General features: G+C 49.3%; 2 protein-coding genes across 5 annotated transcripts in view; one reads left to right on the top strand and one right to left on the bottom strand.

The window, feature by feature from the left end:
- The window catches only part of si:dkey-91m11.5 (PH_BCR_vertebrate and RhoGAP_Bcr domain-containing protein), a 29158-nt gene extending 26069 nt beyond the window's left edge, over positions 1 to 3089 (bottom strand). The window contains exons 1-2 of one of the 3 annotated variants that reach the window (XM_030358921.1): positions 2735 to 3089; positions 1298 to 2542 (exon numbers count right to left, since the gene is read on the bottom strand). In XM_030358921.1, coding sequence (XP_030214781.1) covers positions 1298 to 2540 — 1243 coding nt within the window. In that variant the 5' untranslated portion in view covers positions 2541 to 2542; positions 2735 to 3089. Of the gene's footprint in view, positions 1 to 1297 lie in introns of all 3 variants that reach the window. The other 2 variants (XM_030358922.1, XM_030358920.1) reach the window with 2 other exon arrangements.
- ift81 (intraflagellar transport 81 homolog) lies at positions 2228 to 16790 on the top strand. Of its 2 annotated transcripts, none has more exons than XM_030358932.1 (18): positions 2228 to 2366; positions 4291 to 4394; positions 4486 to 4666; positions 5055 to 5144; positions 5285 to 5350; positions 5634 to 5744; positions 6223 to 6307; positions 7144 to 7307; positions 7413 to 7508; positions 7663 to 7809; positions 10207 to 10356; positions 12673 to 12801; positions 13489 to 13578; positions 14357 to 14443; positions 14572 to 14643; positions 14957 to 15042; positions 15281 to 15326; positions 15677 to 16790. In XM_030358932.1, the coding sequence occupies exons 2-18, from the start codon at positions 4339 to 4341 to the stop codon at positions 15857 to 15859; spliced, it is 1839 nt and encodes a 612-aa protein (XP_030214792.1). In that variant the 5' UTR covers positions 2228 to 2366; positions 4291 to 4338; the 3' UTR covers positions 15860 to 16790. The 2 variants fall into 2 exon arrangements, with proteins under 2 accessions (XP_030214792.1, XP_030214790.1); XM_030358930.1 differs by lacking the exon at positions 2228 to 2366 and adding an exon at positions 3401 to 4204.
- The last annotated feature ends 127 nt before the right edge of the window (positions 16791 to 16917 follow it).

Genomic DNA, 16917 nt, shown 5'->3' with positions numbered 1-16917 from the left:
CCGATAAAGCATCAGGATGTAAAGATAAACAGTATGTCCTTCTAATTGGTCCTCAGCCATGTTACTGGTTCGCTCGCTCCACGTGAAAGACAGAAGTAGTCTACTACCTCCGACAGAAGTAGTCCTTTACGTGCCTCTCCTCTCATTCCCCTTTCATTCACAGCACAGCACAGTGATCCGGAAATGCTACTAAAACTTGGGCAGGACACTTTGATCCCTGTTATTTTTCAAACATGATCCCATGCAGGATATGTTCCTGAACATTGCAGGGAAAGACTGGATGCATAAAGGGGCCCATCTACCCATCCATCCATCCATCCATTCATCCATCCATCCATCACAAAGACTGTTCAGTCACAAGGGGGCCACTCTCATCATCATCATCGCAGTCCGAACCTGTATCTTTGTTCTGCCGCCTCACCCTCTAATAAGGCCATAGACACAGGAAGTCTCCCCACGCATCCTTGGCGGCATGGACCGTTTGCCTTAACCAACCTCGACATTAATGTTACATTGTCCCAGTGTCAAGACACACTCGAGGGTGAGGGATCCTCCATTGTGCTCACCCAGAACAACAGGAAGCGCTGATTTGTCGACAGGTTTTTTGATAGGAAGCAGCGTGACCTCCACCCCTCTCTTTCCCGCCAATCGCGATTGACTATGAAGTGCGTGTTGCCGGGAAGAGACCCAGCGCCTCTGACCCAAACACCAGATTCAAAGAACCTTGATGATGTGGCATGCTAACTGTAAGCCCCCTCCCAAGGTTCATTTACTGGGCGCCATTGATAACAACACAATGCTGGCGTCTGACAGGAAAGCACTCAGGAGTCCTGGCCAAAGAGGCTGCCTGGGGCCAGGGGGCAGCCTCTCTGAGCACCACCGTGCTCACTGGGCCAGAGAGCAGGGGCCGCTGAATAAAGAGGCCAGCCACTCTTACAAAAGGCTTAAGAAAGAAGAGAAAAAACACTTAACAAGGGAGGAAAGAAATGTCAGGGACTTGCAGCCATTGGGGAAATGGGAAAGCTTATCATATTCTGAGAGGGCTGGATAATCTCTGGGATTTTAGGTTGGTGAAATGCATCATCCCAGGTCAAAAGTTTGTTAGAGGAGATTGCAGGTGGATTTTTTCAATACATTATATATTATACATCAGGGTTGGCTTAAGCCACGCTGGCTTTATTTTATACCGTGACTCAAGATAGGGGTGCCCCACATGCGTGCATGCTCAACAATGATGTTCACATCACTGCTCAGCACTGGAGAGATGCAGGGTGCATAGTGGGTGTTGTAGTCCTACCTTGATCGCCTTGGAGGCTGCTGTCATGGGAGGTCCTGCTGGACGGCGGGGTGTCCCCGGTCCTGGGGGGTCTGCGGCCGTGAGCGGCGAGGGCCTGGGAGGCCAGCGCCTGCTGCTGCAGACGCTTCAGGGCCAGCGGCGTGGGGGGACTGCCGCTCTCCAGGGACCGCTGGGAGGGCGAGCGGCTCTCCCCCCGGGACACGGGGCACGAGGTGGGGCTCGGGGACACGTGGCTGGACGGGCCCGAGGAGAAGTCCTCCTCGCTGGACGTCAGGTTCTCGTTGGAGCTGCCGTCGGGCGTGTAGCCGCCCGCCACGTCCTCACAGCTGCCCGGCGAGTAGGAGCGCCGAGGCCAGGTGAGGCGGCGGTCGTCCTCCTCGCCGTCGCCGCCGCCGCGCAGGTCCCGAACGTGGACGACCCGGGCCACCCTGTCCGCCATCAGCCCCCCAACGTACACACTGGTGTAGGGCTGGACACACTCGGGTGTCCCTCCTCCGCCGGAACGGGCGGTGAGGTCGTCATAGGAACCGAAGCCACAGCCGTCCTCCACGGAGCGGCCCCGGAGGACAGACCGGCCCGCGTCCGCTGCGGCGGCCGAGAGGTGGCCCGGGAAGGAGGGGAGGGACCTCTTGCGCTCCATCTGCATGGCCTGGCAGCCCAGGGCGCTGATCCGGTCGGAGACGTCGCGGTCGTTCACCCTGACCAGCCCTTTCTGCTGGTGGTACTCCATGTTCACGTAGAAGGCTCTGTCTGCACACTGAGAGTCGGCTCTCTTGATGCGCTCAAAGTTACACCTCAGGGCCGCCACGGTGCCCACGCCCACCGGGATGTCCGGCGTTTCCTGGGGCGGGGGGGACACGCAGTCTGTGTCACACCTCTGTGTGTTTGACGGGGGAACACAGTCCGCCTCGTCTTCGGGAAGCTGCGTAGATCTAGCCATCTCTTCCCCTAACGCCTGGGAACTCTCTGGACACATGGGTGGGTCTCCCGCGTTCGCCTGAGGCGCCTTCCTGAAGCCCCAGCGCTGGCCGTCGTACGACTTCCTCTCCTTGGCGAGGATGGTCTGGAGGTAGATCATCCGGAAGCGCTCTTTGTTCACCTCTTTCTCCAGGTGCCTGATAGATGACTTGCATTTGTTCAGTTCCTGTTCAATGTCCCCCTGGGAGTTCAGGTCCATGCATGGGGGCTCGGACTCCGGAAACTGGGCCCTCCAAGCCTCCGTGAACCCTACAGGCTCAAACATATCTTTAACCGTATAATCAGATTAAGTTTAACAAAAAGGTTTCTTCTTTAAAACTATCAGTTTCACAAACAGCTGTCCACCACTAAGAACTCTCATTGTGGCTAGTTCAATTTACACAAAAATGTATATGAAAAATATATATTTAACGGTGACTCATACAACGAATGCATTAATTAAGTAGGATGTCTACTCACAGAAATTTAAAGTTCATCTTCCAGAAAAATCATCCTGAAGCAAACTCCTATCGCTGTTCAACATACAAAACATTCGTTGTTATTCCTGGAACTGTGCTCCAAAATTCTCCATGTAGTTAGTTTTCGCTGTCCTAGTGGGAGACAGAACCATGTCCTGATCTTCTACTGAAACAAGTCCTGATCTTATGCTGAACCGTTCGGATATTTTGCTTTTCGCTGGTTAGCCAGGGCAGAAAGAGGAGGGGCTTGACTGTCCAGATCTGTAAATGTTTTGTTATCCTCTCAGATTAATGCGTTAAATGTTTGCTGTCTTTGAAGTACATACCCTCCCTTGATGTATTTCGTATCTAGCAGGTGCGTGGAGGCCAGTGCAGTCGAAAAGTTCCCCTCGACCCAAGTCGGATGTCCAGTCAGATGTCCCGCCGGCTTGTTTACCAAACCTTTTTACAAGATCCTTCTTGGAAATAAAAAAACGCAGACGTATTTTCTTCGAGTCGACTGACCAGGATGGTTGGAAAGGTCGCTTTGTTTCTCAACCCGTCCCCTACCCTTCAGTATATCTATATCATATATATGACATGTTTCCTTATATCACAGATAAAGCAAAGGTTTTCCCTAACTTTGCTGTCCTGGGAAAAGTCCGCCATCTAACGGTCCACATGCTGTCTGTCTGCTGTGGTACCAGAAAGGCAAAGAGAGGACGCATATGTTTCAATATAATATATTGAAACATTTGTTATATTATATATCATATTATGATATATAATATAACATATTTAATACAACTATGAATAAAACGCGGCAAACAACTTTTTTAAATGTTGTTCTGGCGAAATTGATCGTAGGGAGAGACAATAACTAATAGATTAGAAAATAAATATGTATCTGTTTTCTTTGATTTTGATTTTCAACGTATTCAACGGCTCAACGTATCTGTTTCCTAATAACTTTGATAAGATTCCTAATACTAACATTTAGATGTAGTCTTTCTCTCAACTGACGCAGATTGTTAACGCGTTTTTGCGCAGCATTGCGCAAAGGGACGGTCGTGAACAGGCGCTGTGATACAACTTCCGGTTAGCAACCAGACCTGACGCTGTCGCCGGTATCCAAGTCGGAGTTTCATACTGTCGAATTGACGTAGTTGTTTACTAACATTACATTTAGATGCATACGTTATGTTTTATATATCGGGTATTTGGATGAATATTGGATGAGTCGATATTTAGCGCAATAATCAAATGTGTTTAACCGCCTGGTAACCAGAAGAAGAGCCGCTGTGAAGCTTACTGATATTTACTGTATATCATATACTGATACTGAAAAATGAGCCAACAACTCAAATTCGTGGTTGAACAACTCAACAAAGAACCCTTCAAGAAGAACTTTAATCTGATCATGTTTGACTCACTTGAGCCAATGCAACTACTGCAGAATTTAAATGATGTTTTGGCCGAGATTGACCCAAAGGTGAGATAATGACTAATGCATCAGAGAAGAAGTTTGTGTTAGTTCTGTGATGTTCACATATTTATCTGGTTTGATTTTTTTTCCAGCAAGCCATCGATATCCGAGAAGAGCAGCCAGAGCAGACCGCCAAGAGGATGTTTTCAATGCTGGGGATGCTGAAGTACAAGCCGCTGGGGCCCCAGGCAGACGCGTCAGTACTTACATTATGACGACTTCACCTTGTTCCACTGGGGCTGCTGCTGGTTAAAGCGGTTGATGACGTTCTCTGTTGTGTCGTTCAGGAGCAGCTTCAGACGTGGCCTGGTGACGGGCAGCAAGCCTGTCATCCACCCTCTGCTCCAGTGGCTGCTGCAGAGGCTCCCTGAGCTGAGGAAACGGGCCTACCTCGCCCGCTACCTCGTGAAGCTGGAGGTCCCCGCCGAGTTCCTGCAGGATGACGTCATCAGTGACACCTTTCACCAGGTAGGACGCTCCGCTCTGTAGCGGGGGTTGGAAAGCTGCTCTGCTCTCCTTGCTGCCACCCACCTACAGAGGTACAGGACCCCCATATACTGTGTGCAGAAAAATCTACACGACAATCATTACCAAATGTGAAAAATGATGTCATTCTTCAGTCACACACATTCTATACATATTTATATATACTGTATACATATTCATACATATGTATAAAAAGTAATTGTGGCCATCCCACGACCCCCTTGACCTGACCTCCTTGACGCGACCCTCTTGACGTGAACCCCTTGATGTGTCCCCCGACCCACAGTTTGAGTACCACTGACAGGGAGGGGTTCATCCTAACCACCTTAATGTCAGAAGCTGTGTATATTGAAGACTCCTCTGTGTTCAGTACGAGGAGCTCGTGGAGACCTTCAAGACCTACCACAGGGAGTGTGAGCAGCTCAAGACCTCCGGCTTCTCCACCGCAGAGATCAGAAAGGTCAGCAAGCCCCCAGAGACAAATGGATCTTATAGCTCACGCTGCAAAAGATACTGAAGTCCTCATGTTGCATGAGTCACTACTTCTTTGGATAACTTTCTTAATATTAAGATTTGACCTTCTGGTTTGATCATATGCAGGACATTGGGGTGATGGAGGAGGAAAAGGATCAACTCATCAAACGTGTAGAAAGGCTGAGGAAGAGAGTAAGTCCCAAAATAAACATTATTCTATTCAAATATAGATGTGGAATATATGTATTATCTTAAAATGGCCAGAAGTCTCTGTAGCCTACATCTTGATAATGTGAACCGCATGCTAATGGCATTCAATCATACAGTTATATACTAGGATTGAGCTATCCCACTTTGGACCAGGTGTTGAAATAGATGCATCGTCCCCGATAACTGGGACATCTTAGGGCCTTCAGATCTTCTGCTGACGACGTGACGATCCTTGTGTTTGTGCATAACATGATGTGGCCACTAGGTGGACACAGTGCCCAACCACCAGCGCATGTTGGATCTGGCCAGACAGCTGCGTGTGGAGAAGGAGAGAGAAGAGGCCCTCGCCCATCAGAAGCAAGAACAGAAAAACCAAGTAACTGACTTTATTCTAACCTCCACAATAAGTGTCCATCGCACTGATGGTCTCTGAGGGGTCCAACTGCAGGGGTCCTGGAGGGGTCCCACAGGAGGGGTCCCACTGGAGGGGTCCTAGGGGATCCCCTGGAGGGGTCCCACTGGAGGGGTCCCACTGGAGGGGTCCTAGGGGTCCCACTGGAGGGGTCCCCCAGAGAATCCCTGCTGTAACATGTTGTGTGTTGTGCTCTGTAATGTGTGTGTTTTGTGTGTTGTGCTCTGTAATGTCTTGTGTGTTGTGCTCTGTTCTGTGTTGTGTGGTGTGTTGGGTGTTTTGCTCTGCAACGTTTTGTGTGTTTTGTGTTGTGCTCTTTAACTTGTTGTGTGTTGTGTGTTTTGTGTTGTGCTCTGTATCATGTGTTGTGTGTTGTGCTCTGTAACGTTGTGTGTAGTGTGTTCGGCTCTGTAACGTGCTGTGTGTTGTGTGCTGTTCTCAGCTGTTCCGGGCGGAGCAGCGGCTGCAGGTCAGTCTGCAGAAGCTGAAGGACCTCCGTCAGGCCTCCGTTGACGCAGACCCAGAGAGTGAGTTGTAGCATTGTCATGGGAACCAACCACGGATGGATGTTGGTGTCGAAGGACTGTGGAAGAGCTCTGGGCTGTGTCACGGGGTTTAATCATTATAACACACACTAAGGATGTATTATACAATGGTCTATTACAGAGTCACTCACACACACGCGCGCAGACGCACAAACACACACACACACCCTACAGTCGCATTTCCATTTGCTCATCAGCTGGCTTATATCTGTAGACATACAATACTGAATACAAACATGGTGACTGGATTTTCTATTTTTACTTGCGTCTTTTAATAGAAAGAGGCAAATAGTTACACTCTTTGTCTTGTGGTTGAACAATTAGTTGGTGGCAGGGATAGGTGATTCAACCAATGGACCTCATGATGTGGTTATGTTTTCATGCAAGTCCATTCTGTTGAACCCTCATGGTCATTGGGGGAACACAACAATACAAATAATAAATTATATTATCATGGGGCTCCACTGAAAGAGCTGCTTTATGCTTTATGCTTTATGCTTTATCTTAACTCAACGTCATAGGGTCACCTAGAAAACACAAAACAATGACTTGTACATAAATTAATAAACGTACAAAGAATGATGACATCATTGACAAAATGTATGACGTCATCATTGACAATGAATGATGTCGTCATCGACAAGTGAAAGTGGTGAGCTGGCGCTAGTGTTGGGCACCCGGATTTCCACGTCTGCCGTCTCCAAGTCCAGACGGCCGACTGGCTCGGAGCTCCCTCTGTGATGATTACGAGCGAGGATCAGACGCGGTTTGACGGGTCCGTGGAACTGAGGTCTTGTCTTTGTTCACCGGCTCTCCAGGCCTGATGAGGAGACTGGAGGAGGAGATCAAGATTAACACGTACATTGTGATGGAGAAGCTGCCCAAGGAGCTGGAGAGCACGCGCCGCTCACTGCACTTCCTGCAGAAGGTGGCGTCGGAGCCGTCGCTGGGGCCGGCCGAGCTGCAGGAGATGGAGGACAAGGTGGAGAGTAGATATGAGCGCAATACCGACAGCAGCAACTACCGGGTTGGAGTTCAAGCTCCTGGCTCTCTTGCTCTCTGAGTGCTCCTCTCATGCTCCCAACAGATCAAGGAGGTCAGCGCTCAGATCAACCAGCTGACGGAGAAGAGGATGATGAGGAGCGACCCCATGGATGACAAACTCACTCTGTTCCGGCAGCAGGTCAGCCTCCACCACCATGATGATACAGACAGTGTTCACTCCTATAGATGGATGGATGGATGGATGGATGGATGGATATTTACTTACATGTATGTCTAAATGTGAGTTACAAATGGCTGACGACATGCTCCATCGCCTGGTGTGCTCCACACAGGCGTCCATCATCAGCCGGAAGAAGGAGGCGAGGGCGGAGGAGCTGCAGAGGGCCAGGGAGGAGCTGGCGGCGGCTGAGAGGGAGCTGACCCAGAGGAGCAGTCAGGCCCGCGGAGGGGACGGAGAGGAGATGGTCCGGGGGGACGAGGTACAGCAGAGACTGGGGGAGAGGAGGTGGTCCGGGGGGACGAGGTACAGCAGAGACTGGGGGAGAGGAGGTGGTCCGTGGGGACGAGGTACAGCAGAGACACCGGGAGAGGAGGTGGTCCGGGGGGACGAGGTACAGCAGAGACTGGGGGAGAGGAGGTGGTCCAGGGAGAGGAGGTGGTCCAGGGAGAGGAGGTGGTCCGGGGGGACGAGGTACAGCAGAGACACCGGGAGAGGAGGTGGTCCGGGGAGAGGAGGTGGTCCGGGGAGAGGAGGTACAGCAGAGACACCGGGAGAGGAGGTGGTCCGGGGGGACGAGGTACAGCAGAGACGCCGGGAGAGGAGGTGGTCCGGGGGGACGAGGTACAGCAGAGACACCGGGAGAGGAGGTGGTCCGGGGGGACGAGGTACAGCAGAGACAATTCCCCCCCTCGGTTTTACACAGGCAAGACAATGTATTTGCAGGGTGTGCCAAGCCTCGACCATACAGGCTTGGCGGTGTAAAAATGTCTACTGAGACACAGATTCATGATGAATGAACCCTTTGGGATCCAATCAACAACGGGGATGGTTAGGGTTACCCCCCTACCCTCCTCATCCCTTAACCCCTTATAGTTTGTGATGCAGATGAACCTTCCATATAATCAGTTTATTTGCTAAATCTGTCCCTTGTTCGCATCATTTCATACGTGGGAAGAACCAAAAAAAACAGTGGCTTATTCTTTTCCTCTATAAACACGAGATCAGCCGACTGTCTAATGTAAAATTGTCCTATTTTCTCCTCCTCCGGTCCCCCCCCCCCCCCCTGAATCCCATGAAGGCTTTAAATAGACCCAGGCAGACAGAACCCAGGGACAGACACTGAGCTAGACGACTCTGTGAATCGTCCCCACACCCATCCCTCATCCCCACTCTCGTGCTATCAGTCTCCAGTGTGAGGCGAGCAGTTTAAACAGAAGAACGTGTGTTTTGTCTTCCCACGAGCCTTCCGGTATATGCAACTTATCCCGTGACAAGCCCCCCCCCACACCCCTCCCCTCCGCCAGGAGACAACCTTTAAGGAAACATAAAGGAGAGCTCTTAAGCAGTCTGCTGTGCCAAGAACCATGAGCTGCTGTGTGTCAGCCTGCACTTGGTGGTCTGCTCCATGAGTCCCAGTGATAAAGAGAGGGCATGCTCCCTGCTGTATAGACCCACTGTACCCTCCCAGATACACCAAGATCACATTGTTCCCCTCCACACTATAAATAGTGTGTATGGATGAGCGTGAATGTGTGTGTGTGTGTGTGTGTGTGTGTGTTTTTGTGTGTGTCTTCTTTACACACACACACACACACACACACACACACACACACACACACACACACACACACACACACACACACACACACACACACACACACACACACACACACACACACACAGTTATCAGTATCCCTATAGTTGGGCCACAAGGCCACAGTGGAAGTGATCACCTTATCAGAGGTATTTTCCATTCCCCAGGAGGTGTCATTCCATCTCCGCCCCCCAGGCCTTTCTGCGCGGCCACACTCCCATCTGCTGGTCTCTGGTTGGCTGCTTACCCCTGAGCGCTCCCAGGGAATCGGCCAATCCTCCCTGGGGCTATATTCAGTCTGGGTTGACTTTAGACCGTGTGCATGGCGTGAGAACACAGATGCTCCTTTCATCCCTGAACAAAACCAAACAATTGATTTACCTTAAACACTCAATGCTTGTTTATTTATAGCAGGTCCTTGTGTCCGCGCCATCGGTTTGTTTTGTGGGTGTGTGTATTTATGTCTTGATGGAGGAGCCTGCAGCCACTTCAGCAGCAGGTCCCAGGACAGTCTGTGGGTGACGCGGGAACACCACGCTGCCTTGTTGAGCTGCGCTAATTCCTCTCACCACCTTGTCTGCCCTTGATCTATCAAAATACACGCAACTCATGTCCCAGAGAGACCACAGCATGCTTCCACCGTGAGGGCTGGGCACAGCTCTCCTCTCCCATGTGAAATACATTTATAGAAGCTTCAGTGTGGAGGAGGCGCTGCTGACCGCCGAGAGACAGCTACTGGGCTCGAGGCAGGGGGGGAGGGGGGGATGAAGGGGAATGGGGGGAAAGGAGAGAGGGACCAGGAAGTCATGTCAGTAGAGCTGAAGCCAGTTGGAGATGCTCTCTGGGGCCTGAAGGGGTGACTGCAGCATCGGACTGTTCTAATGTACACCCTGCATGCAGAACAGTGACTCGACTCTCTCCTCACCCATCACCCACCCTTCCTCCCCTCAGTGTCACAGGTCGTTGGAAAAGGGCCACGCCACATTATCGTGAATCATAAGGGAACCTCTTCCTCATTTCTCCCTTGACGGTTGTGTTGTGCCATCACTTCCTGTGTTTCAGCTCAAGCGGTTGGTGGCCAAGCTGCGCGTTAAGGGTAGCACGCACAAGAAGAGGAGGGCGGAGCTGGCCGAGCTGAAGGCGGAGAACGGCGTGCTAGAACGCACCGAGGAGATCCTCCACCAGAGGAACCAGGACGTCCTGCAGCAGCTGGTAGGCCTACCATCAGTACATAACACTAGACCTACCATCAGTACATAACACTAGATCTACCGTCAGTACATAAGACTACACCTACCGTAAGTACATAACACTAGACCTACCGTAAGTACATAACACTAGACCTACCGTCAGTACATAAGACTAGGCCTACCGTTGGTACCTACCACAAGGCCTATAGTCAGTCCCTAAAACTAGACCTACCGTCAGTACATAACACTAGACCTACCGTCAGTACATAAGACTAGGCCTACCGTTGGTACCTACCACAAGGCCTATAGTCAGTACCTAACACTAGACCTACCGTCAGTACATAAGACTAGGCCTACCGTTGGTACCTACCACAAGGCCTATAGTCAGTATCTAACACTAGACCTACCGTCAGTACATAACACTAGACCTACCGTCAGTACATAACACTAGGCCTACCGTCGGTACCTACCACTAGGTCTACCGTCAGTACCTAGCACTAGGCCTACCGTCAGTACCTAACACTAGGCCTTCCGTCAGTACCGACCACCTGGCCTAACGTCAGTACCGACCAGTAGGCCTACCGTCAGTACCGACCACTAGGCCTAACGTCAGTACCGACCACTAGGCCTAACGTCAGTACCGACCAGTAGGCCTACCGTCAGTGCCGACCACTAAGCCTACCGTCAGTACCTAACACTAGACCTAGGTGGAGCGATGAGAGAGCAGGCATGAGGTGCACTAAAACAGACCAGGTTACTATTTAGGAACCCCCAGATGCTGGGGCACAATGTTTGTTTGTCTGACAAGATGGCCACCCATCCCAACCCTGCAATCGAAATATTCAAGAATGTCCTCCAAATACTCCCCTACTCCCCCGGCCTGCGCCTCCTTCTCTCTGTAGTCTCCTCATAGATCATGACACACACAATCCCTGTTTTAACACATGAGGACATTATGTCAAGTGGATGTACAACAGCTTCCTAGGAAGGGCTTTACTGCTGCCACGCCTCCCTGAGTGCTTTCAGCGTCTGACCTGGAGCCAGCCGGCTGTCCTCCAATGTCTCTCCTCATCACACACGTACATACATGCAGTCTCACTCTACTCATTTTGTTTGTGTTTATTTTACATGCAGGGGAGGTGCTGTAGTACATTAACCACCTCTGTCCTTGGTTTCACCTGTTGTGTCAGCTAGCATACATTGTGGTACCCTTGCCAGGTCCATCTAGATGCTACGTTCAGCTGCTAGTCGGACAGCTTTTGTTCTACTCATAGTGAGGGATTCCACAGATTCTTTAAATATGTTCCTGTCTCCTGACTGCTCTGCCTGTCTGTCTGTCTGTCTGTTCGTCTGACACAATGCTGCCGTCTTAACGCCGCTCGGCTCTGGCAGGGCATAACTAGCCGTGTGCTACATCCATCCATTACAAAGTTATTTTACAATCATTTAAACATAGGATTAGCAAAGACAATACATGAAATGGGTCAACAGAAATACAACACACCTCTTTAAACCACCACTCCAACTTGTTTACCATTTAGTTAAATCTTTTATTGGGAAAATATTTTTTTACAAACAAAACTATTTGGAAAATATTAACATTACTTGTTTGCTGAGAGCATTATATATAGTTTAACCTACCTTGTTCAGAAATATCAATACATTATATATTGTTATTATATATTATACAACGGGGGGCCTCAATCCAGCGATCTGATTGGTTCCTAACTGTTGTATAATGAGCGTATACATAACTGCTATGACGCCCAATCATTTTGTGCTAGTATCACTCCGCGCCAACCCGTTACAACCGTTCTCTCGGAGGGACGCTAAAGTGTGTTGCATAGCGACTGTCGTGCATTTTGAAGGCAGCCAGGAGGGACTACTTTTTTTGTATTCTTTAATAAAACGGCTACTTTGACTTTCTTGGTTTCTTTTTAAATGTAGTGTGTCTATGACTTTCGTTTTGCCATAATAGTAACCGTTGTATAAAAGTAATAGATCACTTCAGTCAGTGGTATGTGCTCATTATACCACTGTGAAGGGGGTCACCGGCCCTCCGCTGCGCGTCGGGGCCAGACAACGCCCCTTAACAGTGGTACAATGAGCACATACCACAGCCTGTCGTGATCTATTGCTTAAATATAACTATATATGATATTATATAATAACTAATTATAGAAATGGACCATTTATATAATTCCGTGTGTGTGTGTGTGTGTGTGTGTGTGTGTGTGTGTGTGTGTGTGTGTGTGTGTGTGTGTGTGTGTGTGTGTGTGTGTGTGTGTGTGTGTGTGTGTGTGTGTGTGTGTGTGTGTGTGTGTGTGTGTGCGCATAGCAATCCATGGAGGAGCAGAAGGGCATCTCTGGGTTCAGCGACACCCAGGAGGAGCTGGAGCGCGTCTCAGCTGCCAAGAGCGAGCTGGATGACGTGAAGGGACGCACGCTAGACGACATGTCTGAGATGGTAACTGTTATCACACTAACAACATGTCTAAGATGGGTGCTATTGAGAAAAGGTCACATGCTACCAACCATTTTTTGCATGGGCAGAGGCCAGTACTCCCAACTAAACAATGATAATGCTCGGCCCTATTGACACTGGGCCTATTCCCCTGAACACAAGAGAAGGGTTGAAGATATCTTGAAGATTGGGTCGTACCTTCTCTGTGTTCAGCTGCTCTGACATTTAATGACCAACAGAGCACCAGAGGCTAATCCATTAAGATAGTGATTGCTCAGACTCTCTGCATTATCATAATAGCTACTCAGCTTTCTTAGTATATGTGGTTGCCAACAGAAGGCATATTCATCAGCCTGTTGGTGGTGCCAACAACTGGCTTCAACTGGTTGCAGCAGCTTTCCAAATAGTCTCAGGTCGTTGGTTTGTTCTTATTGAGTGTTTTTTATTCTTTAGTTTTGTGTCCTTGGCAGGTTGGCGGGTTGCATACATGATTTTGAATAAGAAACACGGCACTCCGGCTCTAGCATTCAGGTTAACCGCGGCCTTCCATCCTGAGTGTCTTAAAGGCTGCAACCGGTTCAGGGTTCACACATCCGAGAAGATCCAGAGATAGAAGTTTTAGATTCAGACTGATCATCAATGATCCATTTCCTGCAGTCCGTTCCACTCTCTGCCTCTCTCGCTCTCCAGGTGAAGAAACTGAACTCGATGATAGCGGAAAAGAAGACGGCTCTGGCCCCGATCATCAAGGAGCTCAGGCCTCTGAGACAAGAGTGTCAGGTGACAAACACACACACAATCATTTACCTCACGCATCTGAGCCTGAGGTGAATGATTGATTTAGTATATTAGTGTGTAGCATATACTAAATATATATATGTGTATACCTAGTACAGGCCCGCGATACTATTTTGAATATGAATTGAACACTGTGTTATGCTTTATGTTAATGTGTGCTGCAGAAATGTTGTGGAGTTATATTTTATGTGTACGAGCTGAATCAGAGCGGATGGAGGGTTTGCAGTGTTTGGCCAGAAAACTGCTGACTAGTGGGAGGACATCTTACAAGCACGCCCCTTTTATAGTCACACCTAGTTCAGATTAAAAAACCATGATGATCATTATTATGAATTATTATAATTACTGCTGTATCCCAATATTGACAGAAAGGCTAAGCTTATAGTAATTTGTAAAGATGACCTTACTATTCCTGACTAAATGGGGTTGTCCTTGTTCTAGCGAGAACCTCTTTAAATAAGATCCGCTTTCATGCCGTCTATAAATAATGAGTCCAGAGGGAAAGTTCCCCCCGTATTGTTGGTCAGAGTAGAGAATTAATTTTTTTTTGCAAGTGGTCCCAGAAAGGTGCGCCATTGAGCCTGGCTAAGGCCCCAGTAATGAAGGCATCAGAGAAAGCACCTCAAAAGACTTCAGCTTCTTGCTAGCCACGAGTCAAGCTTTTCGGAATTATTATTGTTTAATTGCTAATATTGTTATATTGTATGTCGTTGAATTAAGGGTGTGTGTGTGTGTGCGTGTTTGTGTTGCTCGTCATAAGGCCTTGACCCAGGAGTACGAGGAGAAGAAGGCCCAGTACGACAGCTGTGCTGCTGGGCTGGAGAGCAACCGGTCCAAACTGGAACAGGTGCAAGTGAATAAATAATGAAGCAGCCGCACAAAGTCTGTTGTTTTATTTGATGGATCCCCCCCAGAACCCACACAGTACCCTCCCCTGCTGACCCCTGTCCCTTTTGTGTGTTTGAAACGATGCAGGAGGTGAAGGCGCTGAGAGAGGAGACCGCGCAGGAGGAAAACCGATACCACGAGCTCAACTGCATGAAGCAGGCAAGGAGCGTCCGCACCAGACAGCGCCTCCTCATCAACCACACAATAATTTTACCGGCCCCCCGGCCCCCCCAGCTCATCCAGGCCTCTATGTGCACCAATATGAGCTTTGAAGAAGCAGTGGTCCTGCCTCCTATAGATCTGCGCCCAGCGTCTATTGTTGGCCCCCCCCATATCTCCTGACTGTCCTGCTGATCACACTGTCCCCCCCAACCCCCCCAATTCCCCATATCTCCTTACTGTCCCGCTCCCCCCCCAACTCCCATATCTCCTGACTGTTTATGCTGCCCCCCCCCCCCCCCCCCCCCCCCAGATGGCTGAGGTGCAGCTGCAGCGGGCCCTGGAGGAAACCAGAGCCTACGTGTCGTCAGACCCTCAGGAGAGGAAGAAGGCTGTCAGGTGAGCCAGCAGCTTCTCCCCCTCCCATTCCCCCTGGACACTCATATGACAGCAACATCACGGCGGAACACTGCCGTCGCCTGCGGCAACACAGCACACCAAGCCTCAATGACCTCGACGGGGGAAGGTCAAATCGCGCTGGCTGGCTGACGAGGGGGGGGGGGTGGCGGCGGCGGTCGTCAATGAAACTGAAGTATATGATGATATGATCACTGAGCTGTGTCTGTATTCCCTGCAGAGAGGTGTACATGAAGAGCATTGCTGAGCAGGACACTCTGGGCAAGGTGAGCAGGGTGGGGGTCGCTCTGGGGAGGCGGGGGTCCTCTGTGGAGTCGGGGGTCTCTCTTTGGAGTAGGGGTTAGAGCATTGTATCCTTCACCTTCTGGATTACATCACTGCCCGTTAGACGGAGAGTGAAGTCATTAATGGAAGTGCTCCGAGCGCCCATCAATCTGCATTCGAATCAAGCTGCAATTAACTAATTAATCAATGGGATGGGAGCCACATTGAGGCGAAGTTGAGTAATCGAGAATGAAATTGTAAAAATGGGAGGCTGGCGATGACCCCGAATCCCTTTGAAGACGTTCCACTCATGGCCTCCTTCAACCCCCTCCCCGCTCACCCCGTTACCCAGAAGCTGCGCGAGAAGCAGAAGGCGGTCAGGGAGAGCCACGGCGCCAACATGAAGCAGGTGAAGATGTGGAGAGACCTGGAGCAGCTACTGGACTGCAAGAAGCAGTGCTTCCAGCGGGCACAGATCCAGGCCTCCACGGGCCAGGTGGTGGAGGAGGGGGCGGAGGACTGGCTGGTGCTGTGACCAAGGGGCTGTCCCGCTGTTGGCCAACACCATGAGTAAATATATAGCGGATATGTTTGTGATCCTTAATTCAGTTATCAAACATCTATTTCCTGAAGCATGGATCATAAGTAGTTAGTGATCCAGTAAATATGATAATAGGCCTCCGATGCCCTGTGATGTCTCTAGGAAGGTGTGTTGAGGAACATGTGTAGTGGAAGGTGTGTAGTGGAAGGTGTGTAGAGGAACGTGTGTAGTTGAACGTGTGTGAGGAATGTGTTCCGGTATAAGGGCTTTCACTCTTCTCTGTCCCACTGACATGATCCCAGCATCGCAGTCTCCATTTTCACACGTCTTTAAGAATCCACTCCTCTCAAAGCGTCATGATAAGGACGTACAAAGTGGCCCCTGGGCGCGGCTCCACATCGTTTGGAGCTATTTTTAGCTCTGACCTTGAACCTGCTATCTCAACAATTGAGGAATTCCAAGGGGATTGCTGATGATGTTTCACACAGTGGTATCTCAGATACATGCTCATATGGTGTACTGCTTCAATTTCTTATATGTTGCCAGTAGTAGGTAGTAGGTTGTCTAAATTAGAACCTACTTGTGTTCAACTAAAAGGGTTAAGCTTTTATCTCTGCCTTATTTTTACGACTAGCGAGTGATACATCAGAAGGTTGAGTTCTTCCATAAGGGCTTGTTTTGTTGGTAACGACTGCCTCACGTTTCCTGGGGCAGAAGGACCCGTTTTTAGTGGAGGAAGATATCAATCAGAAGGACCTCTACTGTTGTGGCGTTGTTAAAAAATAACAATTTATGAATATCAATAAAAAAGAAAAGAATAGCAACTGTTATGTGTGATTTTAAACTGCGTATATACAGGTTCATGAATGTACCGCACCTATGATGTGATGTAAGATAAAATAACTGGTACTGATTTTCAAAACAACTATTGTACAACAGAGTATTCAAGCCAACTATTTGATCTGTTTCAGATTATTCATCTGATAACATTTATTGTCTTAGAACTTTTTTTTAATACCTTAATAACCATGTTGTGATATATATATATATGA

This window comes from Gadus morhua, chromosome 6 (assembly GCF_902167405.1).
Source record: "Gadus morhua chromosome 6, gadMor3.0, whole genome shotgun sequence".
NCBI lineage: Eukaryota > Metazoa > Chordata > Actinopteri > Gadiformes > Gadidae > Gadus > Gadus morhua.
This window is presented reverse-complemented; position numbering and strand designations above follow the sequence as displayed.

What these genes read in the sequence shown, in the direction of transcription:
- ift81 (XM_030358930.1), top strand. Translation starts at nt 4,061, where the DNA reads ATGAGCCAACAACTCAAATTCGTGGTTGAACAACTCAACAAAGAACCC. An exon ending in AGATGGTCCGGGGGGACGAG is followed by an intron (nt 7,810 to 10,206) that starts GTACAGCAGAGA and finishes CCTGTGTTTCAG; the next exon opens with CTCAAGCGGTTGGTGGCCAA. An exon ending in AGGACGTCCTGCAGCAGCTG is followed by an intron (nt 10,357 to 12,672) that starts GTAGGCCTACCA and finishes GTGTGCGCATAG; the next exon opens with CAATCCATGGAGGAGCAGAA.